This window comes from Malaya genurostris, chromosome 2 (assembly GCF_030247185.1).
Source record: "Malaya genurostris strain Urasoe2022 chromosome 2, Malgen_1.1, whole genome shotgun sequence".
NCBI lineage: Eukaryota > Metazoa > Arthropoda > Insecta > Diptera > Culicidae > Malaya > Malaya genurostris.
In genome coordinates this window covers 95,097,646-95,122,381 of record NC_080571.1, presented here as the reverse complement: position 1 = coordinate 95,122,381, position 24,736 = coordinate 95,097,646, and the positions used below count along the sequence as shown (strand labels likewise).

Here is a 24,736-nt window from a genome sequence, read left to right as displayed (position 1 = left end):
AGCAGTTATTGCAACCAGTATAAATCATAATATGAAATTGTTTTGAATTTGAAAATACTGTCATCTTTCTAATACATATGTCATGTCCGAACGATTATGCTGCCAAATGAGAATTGATATGCATGTATGTATGTATATCGTTCATTTGAAATAACAAATAATATTGGAATAGTATTTCGGCTTGACGTCCTATTGTTGAAGTGTATTTAAATCCCTTAATGTGGTTTCAAATTGCAATTCATTTATCGAGACTTTTAGTCCACTTGTTTTTATAAAAACGGTCTGTAACATTACGTAGCACACGCCCTGCAATGATTCTGTATGCTATGAATCGGCTGCGAAGTCTGTTGAAACAGAAAGGCCAAATTCCACGTAAGGAATGTAATGCCAGGACTTAAGACATTCCGTGAAATATTCATAGATCAACATTTTTCATCTTATCCTTAAACAATTCGTCGTATAAAGCAAAATTCGTTTTATGAGTAAGAGTAGTGGAAGGGAGGGCAAAACGGGGACTTTTTGGTTTAATGATTGTTTTCACTATTTAAATGAAATATCGAGCCAAATACCTTCAACTAGTCATATAATTCTTAAATTTTACATATCTGGTTAGTTGATGATCTAATATAATGATTTTGGGCACACCGGATCTTCGTTTCGGGTTCCGGAAAAAGGGTAATCGCTCAGAAACGGCTGTACCGATTATCACAAACATAGATACGAATGAAAAGTATGTAGAATTTTATCCAGACCCGGCTTCCAGATCCGGAAATACAGGGTGAAATGTGAATGAAATTGTAACCCGTCATTTGAAGCGATAGTTCAAAACACGGAAAAATTCTTCTAAATTTGACTCTAAATTGTTTCAATTTATAGGTTATGCTACTTGCTGACCCAACGAATCGATTTCAGCTATATCGGTTTTCAAGATTTTTTTCTGAAACTGTGAAAATAAAGTCCAAGTATTTTTCTTGAATACAAGTCATTCGGTTGAATATTTTAACTTTTTGACTGGCCATCATTAAAAATGAAAAATATTTCAGTAGTATGAATTCAATGAGTACTTGTATTTTTATTATTTTGATATGTTGAAATGCGACATAAATCTAAGAATAAAGTGTTAAAACGGACGTTTGGTTACCGCGTACCAACAGGAATGGAGGCATATTTTTGGTGAGCATTTCTAGCCAAGACATGTAGAGTGGAGCAGAAACGATGTCCTAAGGGAGAGAGAGAGAAAATGTTAACATCATTGACACCTTAGAAAACAACCGTGTTAGAATCCAATAGAAAATCGCTCACCTTTCGAGGAACTGGCATGGACATAACAATCATCGATGAATTCTTCGAGTGTTCCAGCAGCAATTCTCGTAACCGCAATTGTCGGTAAGTTTTCTCCGTAAGCTGTTTCAATTCTTCATCACTAATCGTGAGATTGTTCTCTTGATCCTCGAACAAGGTACCCAACAGTGCACGATGTGCATTGATTGTTGACTCCTTGGGTTTATCCGTAATAGTGACAACGGTGATGGAGAAATGCTTGATTCGAAGTTTTACCAGCAGATTCGACATGCTGTGGGAATGCTTGGCATGTTATTTGTTGTGTCAATGGTTAGTATTTTTAAATAGCTTACTTTTTGAGTTCTTCCGCGAAATCCTCCCGTTTACTCGCATGAGCGAACACCCGTATTCGACAGGCAGCCCACTTGGGTCTACTTGCGATAATATGAGGTAACAGAATGGTCAGTCCTCCGTCGTCGTACAACCACCATACATCAATGTCCCCCGGAAGTTGTTTCTCTCGGAACATATTCAGTTCTTTGTTGTCCGTAATTTTGCTGGGGTCAAGAATGACTAGAATTGTTACATAGGTTATTAGTTAGAAAGATTATTAGAATGGTTTGAACAAACCTTCATTTGTTGTACTAACACTTCCGGTGCTGATGGACGGAACAATCGTTGGTAAATCCAGGTTTGAATTTATTGGCATGAACCCAAGATTGTCTCTTTCGCCTAGTGGAGAGCTGTCTACTGCACCCAAAGATGCGATGCTTAGTGTCGACATTGACAAATCCTGTACTGAACTCATAGGCATATGATTAGAACGATCGATTCCATCGGGAAGTCGAAGAATTGCAAGAGCCAGTCGATTATCAAAGGTATTGCTGTTCGAAAAGAAAAGTTGTTGTTATGATAATATATCAGTGTATTTTCATTTTATCGGAGTATTTCCCCAAGTGGTCCGTACCGCCATCACTTACTTGATGTTGAATTGAGCAATTTGTCGATTCTATTACGTACACGTGTACGAATACAATAGAACACGAAATAAAAACGTATGCGAACCTTAATCATCGGTTAAAATTTAAGCCTCATTTTTTTCGAATTTCGTGTATTTAACAGTTCACGGATTATTGTGAATCACGAGACATCCAAAAAAGCTGCGAGACTAAAAATCAAACTGCTCCTGGGTTGATGTTTTATGATTAATTGTGTTTCTTATTTTCAACATTTGCGACATTTCGTCGAATGCCGTTTCATCAATTAGTTCATTATTACTGAAAATATCATTCCGAGCCAAAATATTGCTGAGTTGTTAAATATGATAAATCGTAAACGTAATATTGTCGATCTGCCAAATTGGGCGGCCTGCTAAATTTTATTGTTTGTATAATTGTCCGATGAATCGGTTGCTGGATTTGGTATTTCCCAAGGTGATTATCTAATTTCCTCGATTGAGAATCGTATCATAAATCAAATACATCTAGATTTCCCAGTGTAGTAATCAGTCACGTACCCTGGCCCCTCCCGAAATCAAAAACATATACTTATTTAGAAGGCCTTAGACATGTGTTACAAAAATAACAAGACAGTAAACGTAATGTAATGTAATACAATACCAGGTCCAGTGGAGTAGTTTAAAGTGTACGCCCGTAAAAGGCACACCGAAAATTAGGTACATAAGCAATCTTCAGCGACATTATTTTTTTAATTTTTGGGCCCCTCCCGAATTGATATCCTGGGTAAAGGTAATGAACTTGAGTAACCCGTGATGTCTGTATGTCTGAGTGTATGTGACAAATAATGCCACTCAATTTCCTCAGATGTGGCTGAACCGATATTCACAAACTCAGATTCAAATGAACGATCTCATGGTCCCATAGGCTGAGGATTTGAATCTGACCATTCAATCTGATTTCTGGTTCCGGAATTACAGGGTGATATGCAAAAGAAAGGAAAATATAACACATGGGCTGAGAAGTCCCGGGCGATAGATGGCGCTAGTTTCATTGCAGTCACCTTTTTTTTTAATACTAACCTTCAAAAGACATCTGTTAAAATTTCATGATATTCCATTCATTAGTTTGTGAGTTATTGTGCTAGGAGTGGCGTTACTTTTGTTATTTTCAGAACAATGGATCAAAAACAATTTCGTGTTTTAATTTTTCCCTGCTTCTTTATGAGAAAAAAATACCGTTCAATCCAAGCAATTGCTTGAAAAGTGTTATGGAGACTCCATCAGAAACAACAATAAAACGTTGGTTGCTGACTTCAAACGTGGTCGTAAGGACACCGATGATGCAGAACGCAGTGGACGTTCAGATGAGGCGATAACACCAGAAAACATTAAAAAAATCATTTTGAATGATCGAAAAGTGAAAAGTTGCATGAGTGAGCTGACATTTTAGAGATATCAAAAGAACGTGTTGGCTTTATATTACATAAGCATTTGACTATGAGAAAGCTCTGTTCAAAGTGGGTTTGCTCACTGTTGACCAAAAACGAAAACGTGTTGATGATTCTGAGCTGTGTTTGGCCATCTTTAAAAGTAACAAACCAGGAATTTTTGAGTCGATATGGGACAATGGATGAAACATGGATTTATCGCTTCACTCCAGAATCAAAACGACTGTCATCTGAGTGAACAGAAACTAGTGAAAGGTTATGGCCTCGGTATTTTGGGATGTGCGTAGTATAATATTTGACGACTATTTTGGTATTTACCATTAACAGTGAATATTATATAGCTTTATTGGAGCGTTTGAAGGCTTAAATTGCAAAAAATGGCCGCATATGTCAAAGAAAAAAAATTTGTTTCATCAAGACAATGAACCGTGTCACAAGTCAATCAAAACAATGGCAAAATTACAAGAATTGAACTTCGAATTGCTCCCAGATCCACCGTATTCGCCAGATTTGGTTCCCAGCGACTACTGACTGTTCGCAGACCTGAAAAAAATGCTCGCCGGTAAAAAAATTAGCACGAATGAAGAGGTTATCGCTGAAACTGAGGCCTATTTTGAGGCAAAAGATTAACCAAACGAAAGGTCCCACAGGTTCCATAGTTTGCTATAATTTTATCTTTATCCGACTTTCGGCTCCGGAATTACAAGGTAATATGTGCATATTTATGAGAAAGTGCGCACTCAATTTTCTCCGAAATTACTTAACCGATTTTCATCAACTAAGATGCAAATTTAAAAAGCCCACGAGAAGTCGATCTGCCTTTCGGTTCCTTGTAAGTTAGTTTAATCTTGTTAGTAGATGAATATATATAAAACTACTTTGGGAATACTAGTACCCGGTTTCCAATTCCGAAAGCACCGATAATTGTGAAGAAAAATTCCAAAAACGGAACTCACTGCGATCTCTCTGCAACGGTTAAACAAATCTTGTTTCAAGTTAAAGCTCTATTTGTCTATCGACTAGTTTGCCGGAAAATTTCATTGTAGGGAGCGTAAATTATACTAGAGAGCTAAATTAAGAGTTTTCTTTCTAAGAAAAATCAAGAGAATACGATTTTATCCGTTATACAAAAGATTTCAGATGTTCAGACTACTTAGCATAATTTTATCCAGAAATAGATTATTGAGTTAAAGTCTGAAATTGGATGGGAAGTACTAAAAAAAAGTAGTATTCTGGTTCCGTGTAATTATTTAATAATGCTAGTGATAGGCAATATGATACATTCCAACCAACATTGTCTCCTACTCGAATTGAGTGATGAATTTTTCTTCGATTGGTCGTCTTTTGAGTGCTCGTTGAATTCGATTGACAGTGTCATAATATCGGATTGCTGCATAGTACAAGCGTGAAGACGCGCGTGAGCTAGTTGAATCAATGATGATCAACATACCAAGCTCACTCTGACAAGTTTTCTTTGATCTAAAGTAGTTGTAGCTTTGCACGCGCGTCTTGACGCTTGCAGTCTAGCAGCAACATCAGGTTGATGTCAGAGTGAGCGCGGTACGCGATGCGAAGCGAAGCGATTCTATGCAATGTACTGTTATCGCATCGCGTTCACTCTGACAGGTTTACTTTGATCAAATCCAACTAGCTCGCACGCGTACCTCGACGCTTCGCGTGACGCTTGCAGTCTATAACCCAGTGAAATTTGTAGACCCGTATCGGTCCGATCATCGGCCCGATTATCGGACCGATTGAGCACGATATGGGGCCGATCGTAGCGCTTCGATCGGCCCGTCGTCGGACAATTCTGCACCATTTGCATCAACCGCGTCGACTTAAGAAAGCTTTATTTTTACATTATGTATCGCTAGAGAAACAGAGCGAAGGAAAATCAAACTAGACATTTTCGGGCCGCCGTCTCCCCGATTGTGTGTGAAGGAGTGTTAAACGCTGTTTTGTTTTGATCATAGAGGCTTTACCGTTAAGGTCATTCGCCTCTTAGGGCCAGAAAAACTCTTGCCCTATGTTCGGGGTTGGAAATCCAAACCCCGATATATCGCATCTCTCCTGAGTATCAGACATCCGCTCTCTGCTTTAGTACATCTTCACTCTTTTGTTCTACCGATACACTACGTAAGCTCGAAACGCAATCAAAAGCTTTCGTGCACGATGCGTCCGATGCTCGGATTTACTGGGAAGCAACAACCTTAAGTTGCTGTCAGAGTGAAAGCGTCACGCGAAGCGTCTGGACGCGCGTGTGAGCTAGTTACATTTGATCAAAGCAAACCTGTCAGAGTGAATGCGATGCGAAAACAGTACATCGCATTGAATCGCTTCGCTTTGGTCCGCGTTCCGCGCTCACTCTGACATAAACCTTAGTGTAAAAATCAGACGATTTACACCAATTTGTTACACTTTTCTACCGAATTTTAATTGAATTCAGCAGGTACACGTGAAAATCGGAAACGCAGAAGAATCTGGAATCAATCGGTTAGCGATGAATCTCATTCGAAATCGGTTGTTGCATTGAAGTTCGCGTTGATTCGGAATTCATACTCGGATTTAACTCCGGAATTCATTTGGAATGAGTAGCTCTGAACCGGGTGCTGATGTGTATGAATCAGTTTAATTGAACGGATTATCGGCTCTTTTTCCTAAATGTTTGTGTAGAAAAGCGTTTTCAACAGAGTGAGTATGAGAGCCACGAGAATATTCAAGCGATATACATGGAATTTCATTTCCAGCCCGGGTAAATTAGATCATGCCACGTTGATGTATAAGGTAGATGTCGGCCAGACCCATAGAAAACAATTGTATTTAATCGAACCGATTTCGGTTCCAAATCTTGATGTGGGGTGTTGTTTGAACGACCGTTCAAAGTTGCCAGTTCTGGCTTATCATGAAAGTCGCGGCCCGAGATTTAAGGAACAATAAGATCTTCCACAATTATTTGAAAAAATAATTCGATGGTATGAATTGCTGTGAAGTGGAATGATTTTTAAATTCAATTGAGAAAGTCAAATTCAGATTTAAATCCAAACATGCACAACCCTAATGATCTTTTACATTAAAAGATGCGCCAGTTGAATACAAACAACTTTTGTGAATGCACTAATTACAAAAAAGTAATATTTAATAACGAAAATATTTTTGTCTCACTAATTTCGCGTTTCGGACCACCGTGAAAAGGTTTGTGTTTTGTACAAGAAAAAGAAAATAATATGGTTATATGTTACAATTTAAAAATTAATGAAGTAGCTTGAAGCGGAATAAAAAAATGATCATTATGAAGGTGGGAGAGTAATAATATTTAAATTTTAGCAAACATAATCAAAGCTTCAAATAGTTTGAACATTTCACTATCATGAACCACGCAGTGATGAGCGAGTGGCCTAAATTTGGTCTTATTTTAATTCGAATCATACTATTAATACTCACTGCAGAACGTTATAATAACGTTTCAGCTCATCCGGACTACATGTGAGCCAGTTGGTTTTGTATCCAATTAGTAAAATGTTCGGTGAAAGATTTCCGAATCCGGCTGATTGTATCAGTGCTCGAGTTCCTTCGTCGAACGGTAATCCATCCAGTATCTGATAGAAAGCCTTTATTTTCAAGGCCTTCAGTAAGCCTTTTCCTTCTAGCAGTATACCTTTTCGCCGTTTGTAGGATAGTTTGTCTTCTACAACATTTCCAGCGATCACAAGCGAATTATTTTTGGTGATAAGATATGCAAAATTCAGCAGGCCAGGTCGGTGCAATGGATTTCCTGTCATAACCAGTAGCTGGGGATTGTAGTTTTTGACATGTTCGCCTATTTGTTCGAGATTGAACGCAGAACTGAGTGCCGATTTGTAGGTAGCAGCTTGCATGGACGATCCCCAGTTCACGTTCGGCTTACGGTAGATGACAGTCAGATATAGAATGAAGATAATTACCACGGCGATGAACGTCGATACTATGTCGATTAGGAACATTATGGTAATGCATAAAATAGAACCCATCATGCTTAGCCAAGGATGGAAATATTTGAAGGTTGGTCGCCAGCCGAGAGGTTTAATAGTTGCTGCATGGAATGTGCAAAAGTTCACGAGAGCGTACGATGCCAGGAAGAAAATCGAGATCAATGGAGCAATTGTGTTCAAATTAGCAATCATCAGGAAAGTAAATGATATTAGAAACACCAAAACATAGCCTCGGTATGGTTCTCCATGTTTGCCGTATCCTTTGGAGAAAAATACGAGACCTGGGTAGATACGATCTACACCGAGTGTCTGAATAAGTCGAGGAACAGAGAGTATATTGGTCAATGCTGTACTCAATGTTGCTGCCCAGCATCCCAGGTAGGTTAATGCAACCGAAACTGACATAAGTTGCATAATCCCGTAGTCATTGTTTAGACCATATTGACAGTTCTGCAAGGAAATCAAAATGATACTTTCTTCATCGTGCGATTTTTATGTAATTTCAACTTACATTCAATTCAGTGCTGCACGATGTAAAATTAACGCCTATAAGATCCGTTAAGTTACCGGAAGCATCTCGTACTGCTCCGGCCGCCGCAAACAATGAGAATGTTATATACGAAATTGCGGATATCAAACACGCGAGCAGTGTTCCCTTGGGAATAGCGGACGCTGGATCTTTCAGATCGCCACAGATGTTAGCCCCGCTTTGAATGCCGGTTACACTTGGGAAGAAAATTGCAAACACACTGAAAAAATTGTGATAAACTCCTTCGCTCAATCGGTAACCGGGCTGAAGGTTCGATGAAAAAACTGCCGCTGAAATACCAAGAAATCCTTGTGCTGTTTCAACTGGATCAGTTGGACCACGGATGGCACCAGCAATAAAACTTGCAATTGCTACCAAAATCGAAACCAGTAGAAAATTTTGAGCTTTAACTTCCCAATCCATTCCAATCGCACAAATCATGACCATTATCAGCAGCGCAACAGTTCCAATTATACGAGTGTCATTGATGGATCCATCAATTATTTTTATACCATAGCTACCTGAAAAAATAGTTGAATTCAGTTTGAAACTTCCAATGAACGCCAAAAATACTTACCTAATAAAGTATTCAACGAATCACAGAATCCGATCGTGTTCATTGACGCATTAACGGAATTTGCGAAGGCAAATACTAGACCCACGGATGCTCCAAACTCCGGTCCCAGTGATCGGGAAATTATGTAGTAGAGGCCACCGCTTTTCACCTGCCCATTGGTGCACAGCGCCGACAACGAGAGTGTGGTTATCACGCACACCACATACGACAGTCCTATGATCAGCAGAGTTTGGATTAGGCCGGCTTCAGCCACGATCCAGCTGAGCCGGAGAAATAGCATCACTCCCCATATGTTCAGCAAACATGGTGTAACCACACCTTGGATCCATCCTAGTCGAATCGCATGACCAGGACCGGCAGGTTTTGCTTGATCATCTTCGTAGTCCTGCTAATAAACTAAGGGTTACAATTTTATGGAGTACAATTATCGATTATGGAATAGTGTAAATGGAATGGAGAAATTTTCGCGAAGTGGAGAAATCAATAAAGTATTTGCTTGAAAAGATTTTTTTCGAATACAGCAATACTAGGTTGTCCCAAACTTTCGTCAATTTTCACCCATCCAATAAAAATATGTTCACGAAAGAAAGTGTTGCATTATGTTCGAGTACAGTCTTCAGCACCACATAAGCGGTCTCTGATACCACTACAATTTGAACGATTAGGCATTTAATAAATAAACTAATTTCAAAACAGTTGTGTTATTTCATATCAGATATAGAATAATCGTAAATTTTATGACGATTAGACATTTTGACCAACATATAATTAGTTCAACGAAAAAACTATTCCATTCAAATGCCTATTATAGAGACAAAAACTTTGTTTGAATTAAAGCTAGTTGATTCATCGTTCATGCACTATTTGGATTGAGTCATTTAAACGAAAATGAAACCACAAGAAAACTTATGCCCTTGTTACTGCAGTATAAGAATTTCAAGTATGGCTTTTCAACTGGAAATATTTAATAATAAGTGTTGTAAAAATTTGCACCTCGTTTTGCTATCACTTTAAAAAAAAATATTCATGAAATCGAATATTTTCGATTATCACACTGTAATACCGGACCGGAAGACGGATCCGGATCAACTTTTTGACCAATTTTTATAGCTTTCGTTTGCGTCTTAGTTTGTGAAGATCGGTTAAGTAATTTCGGAGAAAATTAATTAATTAAGCTCATTTTGTCATAAATTCGTACATATTACCTTTTAGTCCCAGAACCGGAAGTCGGATAAAGGTAAAATTCAATAGCAGACTATGGGACCATAAGACCGTTCGTTTGAATCTAAGTTTGTGAAAATCGGATCAGCCAACTCTGAAAAAAGTGAGTGACTATTTTTTTCAATTTGTTGGATCATATTCCGGAACCGGAAGTTGGGTCGGAATAAAATTCAATAGCAGTCTATGGTCTATTTTAAGCAGCTTTCCGGTTACAAGTTTAACATCGCGCATGGAGTGGGATGTTCCGGGAAGAATCAAACTCGTGTTTGGCGACAAGTTCGCGAAGAAGACCATGATTTGGCAAACGGTTTGCAGTTGTGACTGGGAAACGGAACCATTTGTCACATTCTCGACGATGACATCCTAAGTTTATATCGAAGAATACCTCAAAGGCTTGTATTGCCGTTCATCGGCAAAGTCATACTTTGGTGTGATTTGTCTACCTGCCTTTTTTTTCAAGGTAGTTCTGGAGTGGTATGCTGTCAACAAGAACGATTTTGTTCCTAAGTCAAAATTTCCTAAGAAATTCTTTGAATTGCTCGCAATGAGACCAATAGAAAAATATTGCGAAATTTCAAAGCTGCGATTTCGACGAAGCGGTGTTCAAATACGGACAAAATGTGAGAAATACGCTTTTTTGTACCCGTTTCTGTTGTGCGGGCACTGGTCCATAAGTTTCATTGGATTATTTACTGTTTTTTACCTTTTTTTATAAATATAAAAAATAGGTATAGAATTCGCTCAAACTTTCGAAAAATTTTCCGAGACCCGGAGGGCCGAATGCCATATACCAATCGATTCAGCTCGACGAACTGAGCAAATGTCTGTGTGTGTGTGTGTCTGTGTGTGTCTGTATGTGTGTTGTCAACTAAGAGGTCGAGATCTCAGAGATGGTTGGACCGGTTTTGATCAAACTAGTCGCAAATGAAAGGTCTCCCCGTCACCCTGAACGCTATTGAATGGTTTTGAGATCGAACGTTTACTTTTTTAAGGTATACGAAGTTTTATGTCAAAATTTTCAGTTCTGCACGGTAATACCTATCCAAACTCAGATTCATATGAAAAGTCGTATACTCCAAACAAGGTTCCTGAATTATGTTTGGTTCCGACCTCTGGTTCTGGAACTACAGAATAATATGTGAAAGGAAATTAACACTGTGTAACTGATTTTTCTTGTTGATGGCTGAACGAATCTGAGATTCAAATGAAATCTCAGAATCATCTAAGATTCAAATGAAAAGTTTCAAGATTCTTAAAAACATCTCTTTTTCAGTCAAATCCAACTTCCGGTTTCGGAGATACAGTGTGATTAGTATAAACATGTCTATTTCACATAAATTAATCAGGTTTATCGGGTTTGCAGATTTGGATAGTGGATAACAAAATAAACTTATTTCATTTTTGGTTATACTCAGTTTTCGTTTCGGAAGGCACCCAAAAATTTAATTTGCACTACGATTCCTTAAAGATGTCTACTTTGATTTTCAAACATTTTTAAACAAATGTAAACTATATAGCTACTCAGGTGAATTTGTCTGACTTCGACTACACCGATTTTCGAATTCCGGTTCCAGTATCGAATCGTTTCTCAAAGCTCAAACGTTTTCTCAAAAAAAAAGCCAAATCGAATTTCAGAAACAAAAGCTCAAATTAAAATAAATCCAATTTTATCCAATTCTGACTTCCGATTTTGGAATTGTATGATGATGAATTTTTAAAATTCAAAGCAATATAGAAGATGACAATCCCGAAAAGCTCTAAAGTTGGACTCAAAAATATTGCAATTTATTCGTCATATGGCCATACGAATCGTTTTGGGTTATGCTGGGTTATTCCTGAATACCGGCTCTGGAAGTACCTTAAATTACCCTAAGCTCTAAAGTGAAAATTACTTCCACATATCATGGAATGTTTAATCGATTGTTACACTTCTAGATTCAAATTCGATCCGATTTGCAGTTTCGACATTACATAGTAATGAGTGAATAAAATCTCAAAATTGCCACTTAAAACGACGGACATTAGAATAATGTCATGAAAATTGAAACACCGAAGAATATTCATGCAAAAAACACATGCGGATTGATAAAAAAGGTATCATCTCACTGCTAGGTGTATTAAACACGTTTTTTTAGATAAAAAGAATCTGAAATCAAAATTTCAACCTGGCCAGCCTGGATTGATTTTTTAAAATTTAATACGCAAAGTGTGACAAGGCTACATGTATAGGAAGTTCGATGGAAATTTGAGAAGGTGCTGCTAACGTTGAAAATGGTACTAAACGAATTGGTTTCAAACTACTGGTTACTGATGTAATATGTAATTTATTTAAATACCGTTTAGACCATTAGATTTTGAATTGTTTTTTTTTAAAATAATTATTTATTGGAATATGAGTTAAATGTTAAATTATTGGCCCTTATTACCGTTCTCACTTCCACTTTCACGTTCACTTCACTTACATGTCACTTCACTTGATTTTACCTATTACCGGTATCACGTATAGTGAAGTGATCACTATGGTAGAAAAAACTAATTTTTTCAACAAAATGTTGGTGGCGTGATGTTCATAATGGCATCAAGTTCATTCAAGTAATTACTTTTGTCTCTGAAGCGACTTCCGTAATAAGGACCTACATTCACTTCATTTTATTTCCACCGTGAAGTGATACCCATAATAAGGGTCACAATCACTTCACTTGGTTTTCACCGTGTAGTGACACCGGTAATAAGGGCCATTAAGATTTAAATTTGGTGTTCAGCCACAAGTGGTGAGTTTTCAGCCCTATCATATATATGATTTGGTTATTACCATGAGGACATCATTTGCTTCCGCAATTCTGAGATTTTTGTGTAGGGAAAATTCTAAACCTACTTGTATTGTGTGACGGGGAAAAGGAACTCATATACTAATTTACTAACTTACTAACAGAGAGCGAATCGATTCAATTGAAGATTGCATCGATTTTTGTCGGAATTTGCTTATAATATTATGTGACATTACATCTAATGGTTCTATATTTGTGAGTCTGTGTAACTCATTTGTACTAAACTATGGAGGACGCTTCAAAATCATTTTCAGAATTTTATTTCCTTTGAAGCGTTTTCTTCCTGGTGATCTTGAATTGTTGATTCTGCACGATAAGAATCGGCTGCGAAATCTGTTGAAACAGAAAGGCCAAAATCCACAGATGAAATTTAATGTCAAAGTTTGTACACTTGCGGTGTAGATTTTGAATTATTTCACAAATCGCTGACTTTCGAATGGACCCTAGGAGACCCATAGTGTTTTATGAATATACCATTCGACTTAGCTCGACGAAATCTCCTCCTCTCCACGATTTTTTACCGCTCAATTTTCTGGATGGTGGCTGATTGATTAAGTTCAAAGATCAAATGGCTATCGCTTTTGCTGCCGGAGATATAATGGTGTAAGTGAAGTAACCGACAAAACGCCTCGTTTTTTGCCGCTCAATTTTCTCAGAGATGGGTGAACCGATTTTAACAAGCTTAGACTTATTTGAAAGCTACTATTGGGTCATTGATTAAGTTCGAAGATGAAATTTCTGTCACTTTTGGCGTAACCGACTAAACTCGTTGTTTTTTATCAAGTTCGATGATCAAATGGCTGTCACTTGCAGTTCCGGAGATATAATGGTAAAAGTGACGTAGCCGAAATAGTGCGTTGTTTGTTTACCGCTCAAGTTGGCTAAACCGATTTTAACAAACCTAGATTCATTTGAATTCTTCCATTGGGCCTTTGATCAAGTTCGAAGATCAAATGGCTATCGCTTTCGCTTCTGGGGGTATAAGTGACGTAACCGACAAAACGTTGTTTCGTTAAGCTTGATGATCAAACTACTATTACTTTCGGTTCCGGAGATATAATAGCATATGTGACGTAATCGACTAACTGCACTTTTCTCATTGGTTCGACCTCTCGAAGATAACCAACGAATTTCCATTAAGTTAGGCTTGTTTTAAAGCTGCAATGTTGACTCTGCCAACTTTGGAAAATTTTGTCAAATTCCCGGTTCGAAAAATGTAATCTTATATATGACTTAACCGACAAACATAGTGTGTTCAGTACGCCAAAATTTATCGACGATGCCTGAATCGAACTCGAAAGTCTTAGATTCGTTTGAAGGCCGCTAATATGTTATTTGACAAGTCTACAGCATGGCCGATCGACGCATAACTGTCCCCATATTGTATGAGATTTTCTTTCTCATAAATATACTATATAAATGGCAAGAGATAGGAATTATCACACCACTAGCTGGATTTAGAAAGGTTTTGTTAATATGACAGCTGAAATTCTGCACTTTATTTCGTGGTAACAACCTTGATTACATTCTTGTTACAATCAGTAAAATGTCGTCGAATCAAGTAGAAATGCGCAAACGCATTATGAACGAACGAATTTATCGGTACGGATTTTGTCAAGAAACTGAAAGTACCGAAAATTACCTTGTTTATGCTTGCATCGTTTTTGGATCGTTAATTTGGAAGTAAAGTGTGCTCCCGACAATTGGACTAGAAGTTGGTACCATAATAGACGACGAAGTAAAAGTGCTCGAAGACTTTAAACAGCTTCCAAGTCTTCCGTAAAAGTTTTCTACCACAATGCGAATGAACGCCGCTGTCGAGCTTTTCCGATCAAAGAAGGTGTCCGAATTCCCGAAGAAGTATTTAATTTTGCAGGTTTATGTACATATGTAATCTAAAAGTTTTGTTTCTACCGGCACTATCAATAAAAATATGTACGAGGAAGAATGTCTGCAAAAGCGGTTGCTACTATTTATCAGAGTTCCGACTTTGTTTTGTCACTATGCGGAAACTCTTGAAATTTGAAATGGCATGATGAAGAGTCGTCACCGCGGAATTATCTGAGGACCTAATGGCAAGAATGCCACAGAAAGTTCAGGAATTTTTCAGAATGATGCATTAACATCTTAGTCAACTGAAACAAAAAAAAATTGTTGAATCATGTGCAATTTTTCTTAGCTGCTATTATTTTGGTGTCCGAAAGTTATCGAGGACGTCAATTGAAAGAATACAATCCATAATCCATTCTTAATGAATGTTGCCAGTTATTGAGGTAAAAATTTTTTAATTTTCCAAATTGATGACGAATTCTATTAAAACAATACACTCATGACTTTAGAAGAGCTTTTGCCCAAGATTTTATTATCTATTGAACAAACACCGCGAGATATTTAATGCTCGTTTGGTTAGTAAATTTAGAACAGTACCTGCTTTTTGTCTTCCGCATCGCTATCTCCTCGCAATGCACCTATCGATGGGCGTTGGTTTTTCCGGGTCGATAATCGGTAGTGATCCAATCGTGGTAGAGGATCCCTGAAATTTACGACTCACTGTATTGGTATGAATTGTGTTATTGTCATCGTACTAAGCTCCACGTGGGAACTGCAGGAAGGTGTAAATTCACGTACTAATTGTTCGGTTGATTATCGTAATGCTATTTTACACTTCGTTTTCCGCTAACTCATAAATCGTGACATTCAAACTTACTAACAATTACTGTACATTTATGCATGTTTACTAATCACTTTCGAGGCAACGCCGTCCTCTGTTCACTGCTCAAAGAACCGATAAGTTTACCTCGTTATACCCAATATACTGATTCGTCGATTTTCAGGCGTTTGCGGTGGCGTATTGATGCCATCGCCATTGTTGCGGTTATTAAGATCGGTTACGGTCACCCGAACCGAATCGTCCAGCTGCCGGAATGTGGGTTGAATTGTACTGTCTTGTCCATGACCGTTGATTGGTATGGTAGTCTGAACGGTAAACCGATTGTGGACCATTGTGCTAGTTTCGATGGCACTAGAATCAGATCACGACTCAAACTTAATCACTGACTATTTTCTGTTGTATTCCCTATTGGTGCATTTTTTATCGTTATCACATGATCCTATTCTTTCACAATCTGAACTATCTGGTTCAATGCAGATTAACGGCACGATAATTAATTCAAAAACAGTAGCAAATTATAACTGTCGCCAAAACTATCGAAATCTGGACACGGAATATCAGCGTTGGTGAACGGAACTGGAAAAACTGCGGACCTAGCGGTCAGGGTGATTTTGCTTTTATACCTGATTTCAATCAAACTATTTTCGGTGGTTTAATAGGCTGATCATGAATATGGTGTTGACTGATCATCTCACCGGGGTGCTAAAATATTTATATCGATCGAGTGAAACATTCGCGAACATCTTAAACTGTTCCCTGTTGAAGGCAGATTAGGGCGGTTACATCGGAATGTACAATATAAATGTAGCTCTTTTTTTACTGTAATCGTCGTCAGGATGCATGCATGTGTTCACATTGCGTCTGTGCATGAACTATATATGATAGTAGCTCGGATAGTGACACAGCTGTTGGGTATGGAGATTACAATGGACTACGCATACTTTCGGTGAGGAAAGGTATTGGCATTACAGCCATATCTTAAAAAGCAGAACTTTCATGGGGTTGGTCATGTGATTTGTTAAATTTTCTGAGAAGCAAGTTATTATCAGGCCCATGCCTAGGATTTCGTTTTGGGAGGGACCAGTTGACTTCACCTCACACCGGTTTCTCAGATATTGCTTTTTGATATTTCACGAACTTACATTCAAATGAAAGGTGTTATCAACTCGTATGACATTTAATTTAATCGAGATCTAACTTCTAGGTCCGGCTGAAATTTTCAAATCGTCATTAGAAGTGACGATGCAGCAAAAACAGAAACATCTTCTCCACATGGTTCAAAACTGTTTCAATTTCAAGGTCTTGTTTTTTTAAGCAAAATTTTTATTGGGCTCATTTGCGTTAGCTTAACGTGGCCGGTTGTCTTGTTGTTAGGTGGAATAGAGAGGAGGCCGTATTATGGGCGGCCTGCTCCTTAGAGTTAGTAAAGGAGTGTCAGGAGGGTGGGACCTATACTGTGTTGATTTTAAGCATATTTTGATATTACAAATCATTCATTAATAGCTTGCATCTTTTAAGCACACTTTGCATTTTCGGGATCTCGACGTTCTCCAAATTGTAACGAGGAAGAGACTATACTAGACTCGAATGCTTTGTTGGTGCACTTTGATGTTGGTGTGTCATTTTTAGATGGTTTCCAGCAATTCAGCTTGACCAGTGTTTAGTTCGTTTGGGGTAGGACCACTGTAGAAGAAAGAAAGAGAAAGAGAGGGCACTTGATTTGCACGTTTAAGGCTTTTAAGAAGTTATAGAGGTAGGTCATGTAAAGGGGATCTCGGGTTGCCAAAACGTTTTGCCAAACGATACGTTTTGAGCTAAGAGTGATGGGACATAAGTCTTGACATTGTGCGAATAAAGTCCCGGTTCACATCCAACCCTCGGAACCAAGCTTTCGTCGATACCTGCTGTATAATGGAATGTAACCACCGTCCTAGACATCCATCATTCCAGAAGGTTTGCCAGCTGACGAGTGCCTCTTGACGAGAACGACTGAAACATTCATTGAAGCAAATTGGTCTTTCATAGGTTTCACCTTGTAATGCGCCCACCTTGGCCAGTGAGCCCGCTATCTCATTGCCCCTTACGGAACAATGTGATGGAACCCAAACCAAGGTAATCCAGTATGATTTTTCAGATAAAGCACTCAATTGTTCCCGCATTTTCCCCAGGAAATACGGTGAGTACTTTCCAGGCTTCACTGAGCGTAGACCCTAGATAGAGCTGAGACTGTCCGATACAATGAAATAATGGTATGTGGGCAAAGTTTCAATGATCTCAAGGGTATACTGAATAGCAGCTAGTTCTGCGACGTAAACTGAAGCTGGATCACTGAGTGTATAGGAGGCGGTGAAATTTCAATTAAATATACATTTTATAACAGTCGAATTCTCTAAAGTTATCATTAAAAATATTTATGATCACTTGAGGGTGTACGGGATCCGGAATTCCACAAATATCTTCTTTCATGGGTGTGTCGAAGAACACAGTATTCAAGGTCTTGTTAGTTGGTTTTTATACAAACTCAGTGTTATCGGGGGGGGGGGGGGGGACAGATCAAAAATAAAACAAATAACTTCTTCATGTATCTAATTCTTGGTTCGCCTTTAGTACCTCTTGTTTCTTGGAAGCGTGAGGGAAAACTCAAAAGTGATTAATTAAATAAAAAGAATTTCCGTATTCGCATAGAAAATAACAAGCCACTTAAGTAAATATTCATATATTATATGTGCAAAAGGGAAAAAATGACTTTAACTTTCTCGTACAAAGTACAGTCCCAAAGTACGAATTCGACTTCCGTTTCCGGAATTACAGAGTATGAGTGTATGAATGTAAAAAGGAGCTTCTTGTCTGGAAATTTTGCTGCACGGAACCCCTCGCGATCGTGAAACAACCAAAATATTAGTTGTTTTTCTGAATTTGATTGGTTAAAATTTGGTACAATTAATCGATTGTTGTTTTTTCTAAACTGTTATTTTTGTTTTTCGATCGACAGAAACGATGGTTGAAATAACAACATTTTTGGTTGCAAAAAAGATGCTGTCAGTTAGTCAAGACACACACCTTTCATTATCAATTAAGATTTTAGTTACAACAACCGACCTTGTTTTTGATTTAACAGTTATGTGAGTTGAAAAACAAATCGGTTTTAGTTGTTTTAGATATTAGAGTAGTTATTTCAACTTAAGCAAAATTATTGATTTTGAATGACAATAAAATATTCCTTATTGATATACGTTCTGATTTTTTAAATGAAAATTCGGTATTTTAAGGTATATAAAAAAATATGTAATATTTAATATAAATAATATACTGTCTTTTAGTAGTGCTGGTGTCAACGAAACTTTCTAATTGTGACCACTATACTACTTACGAAAAAAAGTCGAACCGAATGCACTGATTTTTATTTTTGAGCCATTACAACTTACAGTTTCAACAGATTATATAAATGAATAATAAACAATTTCAATTTATTCACTTTGTTCAAACAATTTATGTACATGACTTGAAGATAACATGATGCTCATTCATTAACATGCATTTCACGATGGAGAATTAAGTTGATTTTAAGACCAAAATTAAAACGCATACAATTCACTGGGTTCTAGTTTTGGTTGAACACGTTTTGTTAATTGCAATATCTCTAACGGGTATCAGTTCTGTGCATAGCACTACTTTATATCAATCGTTTCTTCTTGTAATACCAGATCAGTAAAGATGTAGATAATTTATTATCACATTATTATTCTGACAACTAGTGTTATGATAAACATTAATTTACTATCATTCAAAAGTTACGAGTTTAACAAACGTATAATAAGCGAATTCCATTTGCATGAAAATGTTTAAGAAACGCGTTTGAATTTCAACTAAAGTAATAGTTGATTTTCCATTGCGTTTTTTGTTTAGCTTTGTGCTGTTTTTGACATTAGACAGCATAAAAAACGACAGATTTTTCAACTACTTCAATATGTGCAAATTAAATAGCAAATTGGTTGAATCAACTAATTATTAGTTAAAACAACAACTGCAAAAATCAAAAATTGCGAGATCGTAATTGTTTGATTGGAGGTTTTTCCGTGCATGAAATAAATATCGTTGTTAAAATATAAATAGTATTTTATATTGACATGTAATATCATTAGGGCTGGGAAAATCACCGATCACTGCTGATTTCAAGTGATCTTAACCAAGGAATAAATTATCATTACGAAATCAGAACTGATTTGATCTCTAAGTGATTTTGATTTTTGTATGATCATGATCATGTCAAGTCGAGATCAGTAAAGATCTAAATTCTAAAAAAATACTTCTGATTCGATCGGAAATGATTGATGTAGAAAAACGTTTTGATTCAACAAAAGTGCCCGGAGGGGCGAGTAAATTAGCGAAATTATTAAATTTACCTAAAATGAGTATTGAAAGATGATGCCTTCAAACGGTTGAACTAAAGTTATGCACTGATAATTTTAGTCAATTTGTATGAACTTGGGTGCATCAACCGCTGGGAATTGAAATTTTGCGACGGCAATTCAAACGCGCCATTCAATCGCAGCGCGTTCTGTGTGTTTGAAATCCTTCGCTCCTGTTACTTTTGTAGATTAAATTCATGTCAAAAAGCGTTTTATTGCTAATGCATGAACATCATCATCGGTATCAAACAGCTGGAAGTAAAACAGTCTGCTGGAAGTAATCAATGATCGAATTTGAAGCATAAAATTTTTGCGCATACCTGAAAGATTACGAGATGATCATTCATAAACATTTTCTAATTTGTCACCAAATCTTTTTCAACTTAAACAAGGTTGACTTTATCACAACACCGCTGTTAGATAAACACTTGTTATGGAATCATAAATTTCTCGAATCGAATGGACACAATTTCACCAAACGAGTAAATACTCGAAAATCTGGTAAATACGAGTTTACGCGCTTTAATCATCGATGTTGTTTTCATTGACGTTTTAAAGCGACGCGAACAGATTTCAACTAAGAAAGTTGTTGATTTTGCATTGCGATTATTGTTTTGCTTTCGACTGTCTCCGGTATTTGACAGCATTCAAAACAACATATTTTTCAACTACTTGAATATATGCAAATCAAAAACCATATTGGTTGAATTAAAAAGAAATTAGTTAAATCAACTATCGCAAAAATCAAAAACTGCGATATCGCAATTTAATGATCGAAGGGTTCTCCGTGTACATTCCGAATCGAAAACTGAATATCACTAAATACGAAATAAGTTTATTCGGTTATCGACTATCCAAATCTGCTAACCCGATAAAGCTGATTAATTTATGTGAAATAGACAATTTTATACCAATCACCCTGTATCCTCGAAACCGGAAATTATATCTGACAAAAAAGCAAGATGTTTTACAGAAACTTAAAACTGCTGAACTGCTCTGCACTGATGAGTCAAAGACGAAACGTAAAAATAATAAAAACGGTTATGTGCCCTAGCACAAAATTTGGCTAACCCCTAAATGACCATACCTGCATCGGCCAGAAATAGTCGAAAACACGTTTTCGTTCGGCACGTCAGAAAAGACATTGCACTCCGTTGCAAAACAAAAAGTGTTCTGTAAGTAGCAGAAACTTTACGTCTGCTTAGCGGTTCAAATTGAACTGCCGAGTTTAGCACTAAGCAGTTCAATTTGAACTGCTCGGCACTGATGAGTCAAAGACGAAAAGTAAAAATAATTAAAACTTTTTATTTTAATCTTAGATGATTCTTAGATTTCAATTGAATCGGTTCAGCCATCTACGAGAAAAGTGAGCTACACAATTTAAATTTCGTTTCACATGTCATCCTGTAGTTCCGGAACCAGAAGTCGGATTCAAACATAATTCAGGAACATTGTTTAGGAGCATTCGACTTTTCATATGAATCTGAGTTTGTAGAAAACGGTCTCCGAAAAAATCAATTTTGAAATTATTGGTCACACACGCATTTGCTGATCTTGACGAACTGATTCGAATGGTATATTCGAGTTATGTTTTTTCAACAAGTAGTTTGAAACAATATAATTATGGAATTGCTTTCAACTCGAAAATTTTGCCATCATCTGGTTTACATATGCCATATTCGAACGACTATGTTGCCAAAAATGAACGGTGCTAAAATCGGTCCGAGGCAAAATGTCATGAAAAAGGATGCTGTACACAGTCTTTTTAGTACTTAGAAACAATTGTATGTTACATTATAAAAAATCATGTTTCACGTTGCTCCCAAGCATTGCTTTGTCATACAGCGCTCAAAACTCCTACTGCTGGAATAGGGGCAAAAGTCGCTTACACAAAAATGTCGATATCTCCCTTGAAAATGAACGGATTTTAACAATCTATGGCTTGTTGGATAGCTATTACCGTGCGGAATCTAAATCTGGAAACATATTCTGTTTTCAAGGTCAAGTGTGACAGACACTGTCAAAAAAAATTTTTTGACATAAAATTTCGTATAACTCAAAAAGTAAACATCCGATCTCAAAACCATTCAATAGCGTTCTGGGCGACGGGGAGACCTTTCATTTGCGACTAGTTTGATCAAAATCGGTCCAGCCATCTCTGAGATCTCGACCTCTTAGTTGACAACACACATACACACACACGGACATTTGCTCAGTTCGTCGAGCTGAATCGATTGGTATATGACATTCGGCCCTCCGGGCCTCGGAATTTTTTTTTCTAAAGTTGGAGCGAATTCTATATCTATTTTTTATATTTCTAAAAAAAGGTAAAAAAGGTAAAACAATCTATAATTTCCCATTTCGGAAGGGGCTCAGGCACCGTTGCACCCCACTCCCCCCTTTTTCTGGGTATGTGCCTGATGTCATGTTTCTTGAGGCAATAAACATTGTAAAAACTTGCGCAGAGACAGGCAGAGCACGCAATAGATACTCACATTTTTAACCCACAGAACTGCTTCAAATGGAAGTGTCATTATTGAGTATTTGTATAAAATTGGTATTACATTTCTAAACGTTCATTAATAGTGCACAACAATCCACAAGACTTGATGATGATGTAATAGATTTTGAGAGGTAGTCCAAGATAGCCTCCTTCCCGATGCGAGGAGAACGGAAAACATCTTCTAAATTTGTAGGTCACATTAGTTGATGACCGTGCAAACTTACTTTGGTTATACTGGTTTCGATTTCAGGTTTCGGAAGCAGTGGTCCAAAATTCCAAAATGAAACTCACATCGATTTCTTGCGGTTTGGGAACAGATAATAGTTCGAGGAAGCCAAATCAGGTGAACAGGGTGGATCTTTCCGTTCCATTGAGCCTCCTTTGGAAGCACTTGTTCCGACTTCCGTCCCTTGTCGGGTAATCATTCTTTTCTCTGGTGTATAACAATAGATCCAGCCAAACATGTATACGAAGTGCGCTTGCGTTCGTTTTTTTAATATGTGCGAGATCCAGCTGTAGGATATCTTTCTCATCTGTATCTGTCATCTTTACAATTTTATTTATTATTATTATTGTCTATTTTGCCTCGATTTCAACCTCAATTTTATGTAGTTTTGACACTGTCAGATTTTGAGTACTATTTCCGGTTCTTCAGGTACTGGAGTCCATGGACAACTTACAAGACCTGAGTGCTTGAGGAATTTTTTCACTACTTTTTGAGAAATTAGCAAATCTTTGGAACTTCTTCTATAAAAGCAAACTCAGTTTTTTCATTCATCACTAATTCCGGAAACGGCATTCTTTAACAGAGACTGATCATGGAGTCATACAGGTGGCCCCATCTGAATCCGGCCAATGGACAAATAAAATAGCTTTTTATAATTTTCAATAGATATCAAAATAACCGTTTTACATAAAATGTCCAACATAAACAGACGTTCGTTTCTGAGCAAACACCAGATGAAACATTCAATTCAAGCATCGTAAGCATAATTCTGGCAGTATGCAATTTGATACAAACTAGTGTTCCAAAACTGCTTCAAATTTGGCATTTCTACCTGAGAAACTGGTACCTTTTCTACCTGAGAAACGTCTCAGATAAGAACTGATGGCACAAGCTTAGGCTCGTTTGAAAGCTACTACTAAGTCACTTTCCAAGTTCGAAGATCGAATGGCTGTAATTACACCACCAGGTGGATTAAAACAGGTGTTTTGTTATAGAGGTACTTATTGGTGACAGTTCTTATTGAACCTATGTGCGAAGTTGGAAATAAGGAGTGTATCGAAAATAAGCTATCCACAAATTTTTCTTTCAAGTTATGATGAAAAACGATATTTTATTCAAATTAAAAATTGATCCTTTATTGTACAAGGTTAAACTTGAGCATAATGAAAACCGGATGAAATTTAAGTTATTCCTTCACGAATTTTCGAACTTTTGATCGAACGCTCTTCATCAAGTTCTGGACGAAGGTTGAAACGCATTTTTTGGACGCTTGAGCCCAAATTTTTGTGAACTCCTGCATGTTCCCAGCTGCTTTACCAGTCTTCTTGAAGACCCTCTCCACGATTTCCCAGTAACGTTCGATGGGTTGAAGCTGAGGGCAATTTGGTGGATTGATATTTTTCTCAGCGTAATTTATACCCTTTTCCGCAAGCCGATTGAGAGTGGTTTTTATCATAGTGAGCCGACGCTAAATCTGGCAAAAACAGTGGAGGTGAACGATGCTTCTTATATAAAGGCAGCAATCTCTTCTAGAGACACTCAGATCGATAGATTTTTGCATGTATAGTTCCGGTAGTGTAAAAAATGGTTAACTTCAAACCACAGGAACATATTGCTTGCCATACAGTATCTTTCGACCGAATTTCTCCACTTGAATCGATCTATTCGCATCGCTGACATCCTTCCCAACGACTACAGTAAAGTATTGTGGACCTGGGGGTTTTTGAGTCCTCCTTTACATAAGTCTCATCGTCCATCAACATGCATGAATCCGGACACTGCAAAAGACGCGAATACAACTTCCGGACCCTTGTTGCTGCTCGCTTCTTCTGTTCTACACTTTGTTTAGAGATTTTCTGCTTCTTGTAGGTCCTCAGGTTATTACGCTTCTTGATACGCTGGATCATTCCGACACTCGTTCCTGCTTTTTTGGTCAAATCACGTATTGACATTGATTTGTTCTGGATCAGGGTCATGTCGCCGAAAGCCGTTTCGCCGAAAGTCATTTCACCGAAAGGGTCATTTCGCCGAATGTCATTTCGCCGAATGGGCCACTTCGCCGATAGCCATTTCGCCGAAAGGGTCATTTCGCCGATTCCTACAAATATCTTAAAATC

General features: G+C 37.5%; 1 protein-coding gene across 2 annotated transcripts; it reads right to left on the bottom strand.

The window, feature by feature from the left end:
* Positions 1-1,095: 1,095 nt before the first annotated feature.
* LOC131429674 (bumetanide-sensitive sodium-(potassium)-chloride cotransporter-like) lies at positions 1,096-16,145 on the bottom strand. Of its 2 annotated transcripts, none has more exons than XM_058593962.1 (9): positions 15,608-16,145; positions 15,238-15,343; positions 8,762-9,149; positions 8,167-8,705; positions 7,129-8,105; positions 1,912-2,165; positions 1,635-1,854; positions 1,303-1,573; positions 1,096-1,220 (listed from the first exon to the last, which is right to left on the bottom strand). In XM_058593962.1, the coding sequence occupies exons 1-9, from the start codon at positions 15,811-15,813 to the stop codon at positions 1,107-1,109; spliced, it is 3,075 nt and encodes a 1,024-aa protein (XP_058449945.1). In that variant the 5' UTR covers positions 15,814-16,145; the 3' UTR covers positions 1,096-1,106. The 2 variants fall into 2 exon arrangements, with proteins under 2 accessions (XP_058449945.1, XP_058449946.1); XM_058593963.1 differs by having other exon boundaries at positions 8,762-9,146.
* Positions 16,146-24,736: the final 8,591 nt, after the last annotated feature.

What these genes read in the sequence shown, in the direction of transcription:
- LOC131429674 (XM_058593962.1), bottom strand. Translation starts at nt 15,813, where the DNA reads ATGGTCCACAATCGGTTTACCGTTCAGACTACCATACCAATCAACGGT. An exon ending in ATGCGGAAGACAAAAAGCAG is followed by an intron (nt 9,150 to 15,237) that starts GTACTGTTCTAA and finishes TTAGTTTATTAG; the next exon opens with CAGGACTACGAAGATGATCA. An exon ending in TTCGCGGAAGAACTCAAAAA is followed by an intron (nt 1,574 to 1,634) that starts GTAAGCTATTTA and finishes GCATTCCCACAG; the next exon opens with CATGTCGAATCTGCTGGTAA.